Here is a 12,072-nt window from a genome sequence, read left to right on the forward strand (position 1 = left end):
TTCATAGTTTTACCGTCAACTCTAGTGTTAACGTTCTTTATTTTGCTATTTAAACACGTGTGTGTGTGTGTGTGTGTGTGTGTGTGTGTGTGTGTGTGGGTGTGGGTGTGGGTGTGTGTGTATGCTCAAGTGTGGTGGGGGCATGGTACATGTGCATGTGTGTTTGAAGATCAGAGGTCAATGTCAGGTACCCTGCCTCTGGACGTGACCCATCTTGGTTTCCTTGTTTGGTTTTATCTAATACAGAGTTCTCACAGGCCTGCTATTTGGACAGTCTGACTGGCCAGCAAGCCTGAGGGAGCCTCCTTCCTCTCTCCCCAGTGCTGGGATTACAAGCATGCACCACCATGCTGAGCTTTTTTATGTGTATCCTAAGGATCAAACTCAGGAACTCATGCTTGTAGAGTGAGCACTTAACTGACTGAGCTGTCTCCAAATCCCTTTGCACAGTTTAAAAGAATAATCAAATGCAAATTATGTTGTTGCCAGAGAACCAATGGATAGCAGTGAATGAAGATGGCTTAAGTACCCCTCTTGCTTCCCTAGTAACTTGATATCATTGATTCTATGGATGGAAATTCTTCTTCCCATGACCTCTGAAAGGTCAAGGTCAAGGGCTAAGAGGCACAGGGCCTTTGGCTTTGATCGTCTGTGACCCGAGCAGATAAGACAGACTTGGACTTTGGTTTCTCTCCTACGAGATGGACAGGCTTGATAGACACCCTACCACGCCGAGATCAAATGAATGATCAACCAAATAAATAAACAAAAACAACAAAACAAATAGATAGATAGATAAATAAACAAAACCCTTAGATGCATCAGTGTGCCATGCACAAAACTCCTTAACATAATGAAACAGATTCTATCCATGCACAAGGTATATGCTTCATTTGTTTCCAAAATTAAATAGTGAACTTTATCATACAATCAGAAAAAGGAACACTATGAACTTATTGCTCCTTGCTCTCTGTTTGTCTGAGAACCGCCCTTTCATGCACAAAGTCTATATTCTCAGAGGAAAAAGCAAGATGATATTATGGAGACAATATAATGTTTGAGGGAAATGGCAGAGAGTTTGACCATGGTCAACAAATAGCCCTGAGTTTAAACTTAAGAGATGATGGAGGACCTAGGTGTCTTCCCAAAGAAAGGGTAAATGTTTAGAGAGATGAATTATGTTAATGATGCTGATTTTATCATCAAGCCATATGTACGAGTATCCAAACCACATTGTATGCTTGCCAATCAGAAAAGGAGAAGGAAGTGAAATGTGTTCAGTGCCCAAGCCTCTGGGTTCTAGTCAAATAATTGGTAGCACCAACCTTATGAGAAGCCAATAGTAGTTTCACCATGTTTAGAAGTGACAGGGTGCCAGCCAGCCACTCTAAGATACACTTAGATGGAGGTTCAGTCTTCTACACAGCTCTCCAGTAAGAGTGGACCTAGCATGCAGTGCCCCTTATAGCTCTAACCCAAAGACAAGAACACTGGGAACATGGGAGAAAGCCTGTGTCTGTTCTTTGCTTTGTTTTGCTTCAGTGAAAACACAGTCCTCTGTAGGGTATGAAACTGCCCATTGTGGACATCCAAGGATCCCCAAGTTAAGCCTGGATGCTTTGAGGGGTATTCCAGAGAGCCTGTGTTCCTTCGCCTGGGCCAAGTCTCTCTATGCTGGGTCTGTGCCCTGAGAGGGTGGAAAACCCAGCCTCCTGTGGTTAGGATAATGAGCTGTCTCTTCAGGGGTTCTTATCAAAGGCCCATCAATCTCATATGGGCACTCTCTAGAGAGGCTTTCTCTAGTTAGAAGAGGCTTCATTGTTCTTGCTTTACTGACAAACACCTCAGTTGACTGTATTTTCTAGAGCATTTACTCTACACACATATCTCTCCAAGCTAGTGCCAAGGACCCCATGCCTCAAGAATCATGGAGTTGAATCCAGGAGTATTAAACTCTCTTTTTGTTTGTGTTGCTTTGTTTTGCTTTTGAGGGACTCAGTCTGCAGCCCAGGCTAGTTGCAACATCTGATCTCAAATTTTCTATGTAGCCCAGGCTAGCCTCAAGCTCAAGAAAATCCTCCAATAGTTAAAGTAGCCTTTGGACCACTCCCCCGACCCACAGTCTGTGGAGAGTGAACTCCCGTCCTCCACAGTATTTGCTAACCCCAAGCCTTGCTCTGCACCTGGAAGGGTAGGGAATTTGAGGCAAGGAGAGTGGGCGGATGTGAAAGATGAAATGGAAATTGTGAAGACATGACAACCTTTTAACATGAAAATTATCTTGAGACAAGTTAAAAGTTGATCTGCCATATGCAAAGATATGGAGGTACATGTGCAGTAATCATGTTGTTTGTACGAAATGCAAGTCTAAGTAGATGGTGTCCCGCCTTCCAGTGATAAACTCCAGATCTGCATCCTTTCTCAGGGATGGAAAAAAAGGAGGAGGAGATGAAAAGTAGAAAAGAAATACCTCCATAGAAAGAACAATGTGCATCTTTGTGGTAAATATAGAAAAGTAATTGAAAGAGAGAAAATGGAGGTCAGAGAGACAAAATAAAAGCATGGCGCTTCTAATGTAACAGACACATACTTGTGACATAGAAAACAATTTAACATTTCGAAGGAGACTATGAAACTAAAAATGTTCATAGTTTTAGTCTCCTATCTAAAAGTCCAAATGGTAACACTGGTCTGGAGTGGAGCCTCCTGTTTATGATCCCCGATACACAGGAAGCTTAGGCAGCAGTTTACACATGCAAGCCCAGCTTGGGCTGCAAAGTGAGATCCTGTCTGAAGACAAAAAGAGCACTACAAAGAAAGAAGGAAAGAGACTGGAGGTGTGGGCATTAGCTTACTAGTAGGGCTCTAACGTAGCGGACATGAGACTCTGGGTTCCATCTCAAGGGACATTAGAAAGAATAACCAGATGATAAAGACCTTCTGTGGTATATAAATGACATAGACCCTAGTAGCTGCCTTGTAGGTTTTCAGTGGGTGGTACTACCAAGCCTGACAGTCAACCAGAAGTCCAATAGTGGGAAATCCACAGTGCTTGAGAATAAACCCTGTTGCTGTCAAAATTCAGAGACAGGCAATGGACACTAATGGAATATGGCAAAATAAACAACAGTGACAACAACTACAAAAGCATAGAACTTCTTCTCAGTCACTGAAGTTGCTGTTTTCAGTCAAAGCCAGACAATTCCAAAGGCTAGTGATTCCTCACGAGCCATTAAGACCCAGGTGATAAATCAAAAGATGTGTCTGGAAACAATTGGTCACACACTCTTACCTCTTCATTCTAGGCTAGTTCTGAAAACCTATAACGCTACAGGCCCAGATGATTTTTATTAATTCTCTAGTGTACATAGGTTTACTCAGACAGCAACACCATCTTGGATATCTCCCACAAGAACTTGTGACCCCTCTGTCTTTCCCTCTCACCAAGTTTTCCCTCCAGTCCAGGCACTGGTGTCACTTTTACAAGTATTTTGTTATACAGCTATAATACGTAGATACCACCATCTCTACAGAAAGCCTAGCTCTTTCTAAGTGCTCAATAAATGCAGAATATTAACATATATCTGTTTGGACTCAATGGATTTTTTTTGAGTATTTGTTTTGTCAGTTTTGTCCACTGCAACAGGGCATCAAGAATACAACCGCTCTGCTACAAAGTCATATGTTCTCTGGGAATCCCCAAAGTATTGAAAGCATTAATGCAAAACTTCTAATGACTTCACTCTGGTGCTCACCATTGTGCTTCCTCATTCCCCAGGTAGCTGGTCCTGCTATGCATGGGATGAGAAGCTACGGTTACTGATGGCAATGGTTGTATAAGAACACAATGTATAGATTCATCTTCTACACTAACACTATCAATAAATATAACTCAAGGATGCTGTCCTTCAACAAGGTAGAAGTGACAACCCAGAAATACACAACAAGGACTATAAAACTATAGAAAGATTCTGGTGTTTACTTATATGAGCAAGAAAATCTTCAAGACATCATTAAAACAACAGCTCCTTAATCCTAATAATTTCTTATCAGATAACAAAGGAATTAAAAACTTGAAATCTGTTGGAGAATGGTGCTAATACTTTGAATTTGCAAGTCCAGACACTGAAGGTCCTTCTCCCCAATTGGTTTTTGATCTATCAGTAAAGATGCCAGCAGCTAATTGCTGGGAATGGGGTGGCACACTGAGAGTTGAAATGGTAGGATTCAGGGAGAATCAGGAGGACTCAGAAGCAGAAGGGGATGCAGTAGCAGTAGGAGATAAAGCCAACCAACCATGTGAGTTTTCAGGTAAGTAGCCATTGGCCTGAAGTAGCAGGGGAAGTGCCCAGTCACTGGGCAAAGCAGGGTAGACAAAACTACATGCTACAGAAATCCACATCAGATGCAGCCATATCTCGTTTGAATGTGGCTCTGTAATTGAGATCGTTAGACTTGAAATAACCATCACACTATACACTCTGGTTTAGAATTGAGTCCTGCTAATTATTTATTCTCTATAGAGAAGGGCCCCAAACTGAAATTCTCTTTGTAGGGTTGGATGTGATAATATACAAAAACCAAGAATGAATGCATCGGTTGCAGTGCACACATAGAAGTGCCATGCTTCTCAGTAAGAAATGCATCATTCAGGACTATGTTCTGGAGACCAATCCTTTCTATCTTGGGAGAGCTAATGGATGATGACTGAGGATATGACAGAGAAGAGCAACAGGGGCCAGCCACACTTCGACATGGTTCCCAGGGATGGTCCCTTATGACCCAAGCAGTCTAATTTCATATAGACCTATTTTCTCCGTGTGAGACACTTAACAGTCTCTAGTCCCCATTTAAGATATCTTAAACCATCCTCACCCAGCAGAGCATGGCAGAAGGAAGCTGATGATGTTCCGTTGTAGCTGATACAGTGATGATTATTCCTCTATCTACATTTATTGACACAACCTATAGAGCCATGAGAACTCACTGAAGAAAAACAAACAATAAACCAATATATAAGAAATGTCTTTTCTCCCTGCTTTATAGATCATTTCCACACTCCATCCAAAGGGCTCACGTTCTGGACCCGTCCTCCTAAGCCATGATGACATTTAAAATGCATATTTTTTTCAAGGATTTGCTCGGGAGCTGCAGAGACCTGAACACATTGGAAAGGTGCTCCTCAAATACACCACTACAGTGGACCATGGGGAGAATTCTTGCCTCAGCTCTCTCCCTTCTACAAGTCAATATATTTCTATCCAACAACATATAAAAATTAGACTGGCTCCTATTAGCTATCAATTGCTCTGCTGAGGCAACCCTTCACATTTGCAGAGAATACAGATTCTCTCCCTCCACCACAAATAAAACGGTAATCGAAATCTTCAAGGCACCTAGATCTTAATGGTCCATTTTTACCTTCAAACCCAAACACCCTGGCAGTAGACAGCTATCACATCCAAAGTCCTCATGAAACAGCAGCCTTTGCTTGCCCTGCTCATGTAATCCACATCTTGATAACTGCAATATGCTGCTCTTCGAAAGAGCCTTTATTTCGTCCTCTTTCCTTCTTGCTCCTTTTCTGGGGAGGTAGCAGTTTACCCTCAAATTCTACCACTGGCACCTTAGCCTCCCAAGAGCCATTTAAATGACAGGGGGTGAGCAATGTGAGGGCTTTGTGCTCCAGCTACTGCCTAGAAAGTTCATGGCTTACCATAGGGTTAAGCATGACTTGACCAGCAGAAGGATGATAAAGGGTGGTAGGGAAGATGGGTGATCAGATTGATATGGTCTGGCACCAAAGTTGTCACTACCTTCACGAGGTACCATCCGCCCGTGCTCACTGTTCACTCTCCTGAGCATAAACATATGCAGTCTGTTTAACAATGCTCAGGCAAAAGGAAAGCCAGGGGCTGACGAGATTGGCTTAGAAGTTTGCAGTATTTGCTACTACTTTTCCAGGACACCCAGGTTCAGCTCCCAGAATTTATACTTGGCAGCTCATAGCTGCCCATAAGTCTAGATGGAGCAAGGTTTGAGGCACGTTTGATCCCTGTGGACAACTCCCTTCATGTTACTCACATAGACAGACATGGATGCACGCATGCACTAAAACTTTCTAAAACCGACCAAAGTTTGTGCTTCTCTGGAAGGGAAGGGGTTAATCCGTAGGACTTCTGTTAGTCAGATAACAAAACCCTTAAAGACAGATCTGAAGGAAACATAGGAATTTATGGGTGAGTTCAGAAGTTTCTGGAATCATAGACACGTTCCAATGTGCTCTGACCCTGCAGGCAGTTGAAATGGGACCTGATAAAGACTCTGAACTTGAAGACCCGTATCGTATGCAAAGTTAGCTAAGCTAGAATTTACTTTCAATGGAGCTACCCCAGTGTAAAAGGCATCTTCACAGGCAAGGCTGGACTTCTATCAAGAGTATTTCCAGAGCCATAACATTGCCATCAACTTGTCTATAAACACGGATTGATAACCATCACTGCGAGATCATAGAACCATTGCCCACTATTAACAAATCCACTAGCTCCGAATTATAAAAATCTATCAGGTTCAATCTACACTATCTATGCACAGATCCACAGTTCCCGGGACCTCGAAGTGCAATACAAGGACCCAGCTAAAAACGGAAGTCAATACCTCCCCTGTTTTGTTCTCAGGGTGTCTTTCTCTGCTGGGTAGCACCTGCAAGCCACAAGAAAAACTAGAATGGAGTATAAAAACCAGAAACAATAATACACCAAAACCAGCCGGGTGTGTTCGGTGGGGAACAAAACCGTGGCGGATTAAAGTATAGTGACCTTTAATTTCCACGACAGTCAAGACAGGAGGCAGCAGTGCCATCAGACCAAGTGGGATGCTGGTAAATTTTGAGATGTGTTTTGCCAGCACAGTAGAATACAACTGTGGGACCCAGTAATTCTGAAGCTTCAAGAGCTCTTAAACATTATCCACTTCAAACCGTTCTACAGATATATAAGCAATTTGAAACTCCGGAGGAAAAAAAAACCAGTGAAGCACTACAGTGTCCCCGAGATAATAGCCACTCTTGGTCTAGGCTTCTTACTGGGTGCTCCTCCCCCTAACTGTCTCTGTGCCTCTGCCGAGCTCAGGCTGAACGCTGAGGAGATAAAGAGCCCAGAGGCCACCCCACTTGCTGTAACCTCGCTGAGCGAGCGGAGAGGAAAGCATGTTTTAAGCATGAGAGAGCCATTCAACACAAAAGTGCCTGCACTAACCTTTTGACACAGAGACCATGTGATCGCCAAACAACCCAAAGGAAAGAAAGCTATTCTTTTAAAATGAAGGTTTACAGTTTTGAGGGTGCCACGCCTTTTGTTAAAGAAGTGGCTTAGGCACTGTGTGAAAGCCACAGGGTTTCAAAGCAGACAATTGCAGGTGTCAAGGCAAACGAAGTCTCCTATGAGGATGCTCTTGATGACTCGGTGTAGACAGGAAAAAGAGTTTAAGATGAGAGACAGTGATTGTCTTGAGAAAAACCAAGTATTGTCTTCTTAGTGCTAAAACTTAGATAGCTGTCAAGCTCAGCCCTCCGTCTGTCTCACGGGTGAAGAAACAGAGGTGGCAAGTAAAGAATGCAACAGGCTGGGGTGCCCAGTCAGTATGCCAGGACTGGGAGGCACGGTTTCTGTATCCTGTTCTGAGCTTTTCGCAAAGCACCTGTCTCCTCCACATCAGAAAAAGGGAAAGAAAAGGACTAATGTCTCTGTGTGCCACAGCTTTATAAACCTTATCCTTGACCTAGTCCTCCTCCCCTAACCCATCCCCACTACCCTCCCTTCATCTCCCCTCCCCCTCCTTTTGACAGAATCATAGCATGCATCTATAGGGCTGTTTTTCAACTCCTGATCCTCCTGCCTCAGCCTCCAGAGGACTGGGATCACAGGCATAGGCCATCACGCCTGGCTCTGCAGAAAGCGTTTACTAACTTAGAAACTTTGTGTCATCTACACTCCCAGAGCAAAGCCTGTTGTTTCTATCTGAATGCTACATTGAAGTGAAGTTCCCCACCATCTTTTGTGTAATTTCATGGAATGCTAATAGAAAGAATAAATTTGCAAGCTTATAAACAAACAAACAAACGAACAAACAGGAAACAAGTTCGTTTTACTGCCTGGGGTTTACAAACTTCCCTGGTTCCCACTGGGTCTTATCTGGATCCCTGACACCCCCACTGCTGCTAGGACAGAAATATAACCAGCACTTTTTCATATTCAATGTCACATACTTCGTCATGAATAGTGTGCTCTTAAAGGCCAATCCCTGACAGAAAAAAGAAAACAGCAAACAGACACCAAGCTGGGACTTACATTCTGGTGCTGCTGGTCTTGTTGATGATGACAGATTTTCCAGTTTGATCCACATTGTGGTCCAACCCGAAGTACGCTGCCACCCGATGGACCAGCATCCTCTGATAGGATGACATCTGGGGGAACTTTTTATAGTGGTTACTGGAACAGAGTTACAGGAGAAGTAAAATCAGTGCCTTCGTTTCATGCCCGGAGTATATTTTACAGGGATTTACACGTCACTATCTCTTTTTATCCAGAAACACTTGGCATCTTTCATTTCAACGCCACCTGATGTCTTCTCTCGAAGACAAATCTCCACTATCGCAGATTTATTGATCAAGCTGGTAGCATCGCCGTTTCGCAGCCGCACGGTCATTTTGTCTGTTGCAAAGTGTTCTGGCCTAGTTCATGATACCTTATCAACAGAGGCAGGCAGGGGACAGGCTCCACGACATAACAGAGATTGCAGATATCTATCTGGACATGTGTCATTACCCAGTTCACAGCAAACACAGCACAATTACTTCCAGGCATAACTGACTGCAGCCAGCTGGAGCCCATTAAAAAAAAAAAAAAAAGAAACTATCGTAAAAATGAAAAGGGCCGCTTCTTGTTACTGAACCTCCATGTAAATCAGTGGGAGCTAAACACGCCCTCTGTTTATGGCTGTTTGGCCAGGAATTTAACAGGTAAGAACACATAGAATCCAAGTAATGGCCACTCCAATCCAGTGACTTCTCCATCGAACATACCAAGGACCACATGAACTGACGTTCTATCTATCTACAGCTCTCCCCAGAGTGAGTCCTTAACTCAGACACCGAGCTAAGACATGTCATCGAATTAACTAGCATTGCCGTGGAACATACTTGCTGTCAGCAATGAAATCAATCATTTCCTGCTCCATTTTCAAGAGTATCATCCTGTCCCTGTAAAATAAATGTCCAAAGGAAGAGGTTCATGTACTTTCAGTTTCCAAAGAGCAAATACAGTTTATCAAACTCAAGGGGGAAACAGTGCAGACCCAACTCTCATCCAGCTTCAGACTACGTTGACTCCTTGGTTTGCATGCCCTGACGTGTTGAACTCAGAGGTTTCATTTTCCTCTCACTTGTTAAGTATTTGGGGGTATTTAATGTCATCATCTTTATGCCCTAATTATGACATGTAAATTTTTGAATGATAGAAATACAACCAACAAAGACTAGAAGTCGAAAGAAACTGGAAAGAAGCCAATCTGGAGTACTGAGCACACATGGCCGTGTGCCCGCACCCAGGCATCATGGACTGACGTAATACTGATCAGTTTATTCTCTCCTTTTTACTTCAATATACCCTTGGGGTTAGCAAACCAGAGTCCATACACTCTAACTCTACAGCGAGCAACTATGCAACTATTAGGGCTAGCCCTCCAGTAGGCGATACAAACTCTCAACTGAAAAGAGTAAGTTCACCAGAGACATCAAGGAAGCCAGCTGGGTTTTTGTATTTGATTTCTTAAAAGTATTCTGACTAATCATTTTGTAATATTCTATCTGACCCCACCACCACCACCACCACCACCACCACCACCACCACCAAAAGGCTTGTTTCACAGTTTAAATTTACCTGGAGTTGTTCTTCAGCGTGTTAATTAGAAACTCATGTAAGTCTATGCCTGTAGAATCCGTATATTCTTGGCTGCAATCTGAAACAAACGTCAGGACGGAGTTGAGTTGCCAGGATGAAGGGTGGGAATACCGGGGTGGGGCAGGGTTTGGAAACTTTCTGCTTTCCTGCCAGCCCAGGTAAATTTCAAAGGAAGTTACGAGGGGGAAAACACTTGCAAGCAAGGATCATAACGTCAGAAATAAGACTTGAGGGTTGAGACCTTGGCTGTGGGAAGACCCTGGTGTCAGAGGAGGGCAAGTGTGCTCGCTGCTGGTGGTGGAGTGTGTTCTATGCTGAAACCCACTTAGGCACTGCCTCCACATGACAAGTACATCCAACCCACAGAGACCTCAAGAGCTTGTGATCCCATGACAACCCCCTTCTTAAAAAATTAAAACGGAACGGATTAAAAAAAATGAAGGTTCTATTATAAAATGGTCTAAATATTAATCAGCATGGCAAGAGAATAAATGTCCTCAAGTCTTTCTGGTCTCCTGGTCCTGGATAAGTTCAGGTTTCTCCAGCCATTTTAGAAATGTTAAACTCTTTCCCCTTACAGGCCTCAAGCTCGAGGGTTTTATCTAGACGGACACTAGCTGTTCCAAGCAGGAATATGTTTGCAGAGCATAAACACTAAGAGTGGCTACCGTTCCTAGGCTCCTCAGATTCTCCAGCATTCTCCATTCCAGCGTGACTTCTTTCTACTTTGTGCAATTAGAGGTCCATTCAGTCTAAACATTCTGGACCATAGGCCTGTAGTTTTTAGGAGGAATGGTTCTTTTCCAAATAGAAATGTGATTTTTGTTTTCAAATGAAACAACACGCAGTGGTGGTCAGATAGAGACCAAAGCCCTTGGTGCCAGGGCTTCCACTGACCTCCATCCCCATGTGGCTTACTGTGAGGAGGTGCTAAGGCCCTTCCTAGCTGCCTGTCTTTTTTAAGATAAGGGTGAGTGTGAAAAATAGAAAGCCGTGTATCACCATTGTTCGTCGATCCAACTCAGTTGTCAATGAAACTGAATGCGAGAGCCCATTTCAATTCCCTCTTTCTCTTCAGCTTGTCACTGAGAACAGGAGATTCAAATGGGAATCCAAAGAAATAAGTGATTCTAAAAATAACCTCCCTCGCTACACAAATAAAGGTGCAGGGACAAAAAGAAAGTCAAGGTCACTAATTTTTTTTTCTCTTACACATACAGGGCCGCTTGGAAAATTAGGTGCAGAGTGCCCGGCTGTAAACACTGGTGTCAGTTTGCAATGTCTCCTGGCTACGCATGTGTCCAGGTTAAGCAAGATAAGGAAATGTTGTTTTCAAATTCACCTTTCGATAACATTCTGATCTTGGGTCTCTCAGAGAGTTTCTCTCTGTTCTTATCCTTTTCTTTTTCTCTCTCAGAGTCATCCTTCCTAGATTTATCCTCCTCTTGCAGGCTGGGGAAACTGGAAAGCTGTAAGTGAATTGATTCCTGTTGGGGAAAAAATATAATAATTTAGGGCCAGAAGTAATCATCTCTGCCTGGCATCCATTTCACACAGACAGAGGTTACTAGGTATTGAAAAATGAGAGCTTGGTATAGATTCCTATTTCTTAAGTAGTTAAAAAAAATTTTTTTTAGCCTGTCAGGAAAAAAAAAGAATACTTGCCCTTTAAGATGAACTGAAATCCAGAAGTCAATGGGAGGTCAGAAGACATATCTAGTATTAAACTTTGCCTCATGAATATTAACTTTAATCATGCTAAACTCCTGTAGATCACAACTCTTATTTTTCTCTACAGGGTTTATTTTTAAATGTGTGTGTGTGTGTGTGTGTGTGTGTGTGTGTGTGTGTGTGAAGGGGGGAGGGGAATCCCTTAATCTGCTCACATTGGAGCCACTGTCATGTCTAAAAAAGGCTTCTCCAGTTCCCTTCTAGAGTTCCTTATAAGGAGAAATGTGCACACGGCACACAGACAGACAGGTTCCAGGAGTCAGAATTGCAGTTCGAACCGAGAGGAAGAAAGCACCCAACAGCCAATTTACAGTAGAAATCCTACCACGGAACCAGGCCAAGAACACCCCAGACCTGGGAAACTGAACCCTGCAACTGCCGG

At 43.1% G+C, this 12,072-nt stretch overlaps 1 protein-coding gene across 28 annotated transcripts in view; it reads right to left on the reverse strand.

Moving 5' to 3' along the window:
- Positions 1–12,072, reverse strand: part of Arpp21 (cAMP regulated phosphoprotein 21) — a 164,623-nt gene that overhangs the window by 98,600 nt on the left and 53,951 nt on the right. For all 28 annotated transcript variants that reach the window (XM_006243975.5, XM_039081801.2, XM_006243974.5 and 25 more), the window contains 4 exons: positions 11,302–11,446; positions 9,939–10,017; positions 9,200–9,259; positions 8,349–8,489 (listed from right to left, as the gene is read on the reverse strand). In XM_006243975.5, coding sequence (XP_006244037.1) covers positions 8,349–8,489; positions 9,200–9,259; positions 9,939–10,017; positions 11,302–11,446 — 425 coding nt within the window. The remainder of the gene's footprint in view (positions 1–8,348; positions 8,490–9,199; positions 9,260–9,938; positions 10,018–11,301; positions 11,447–12,072) is intronic.

The sequence above is a fragment of the Rattus norvegicus genome, chromosome 8, assembly GCF_036323735.1.
Source record: "Rattus norvegicus strain BN/NHsdMcwi chromosome 8, GRCr8, whole genome shotgun sequence".
Taxonomy (NCBI): Eukaryota; Metazoa; Chordata; class Mammalia; order Rodentia; family Muridae; genus Rattus; species Rattus norvegicus.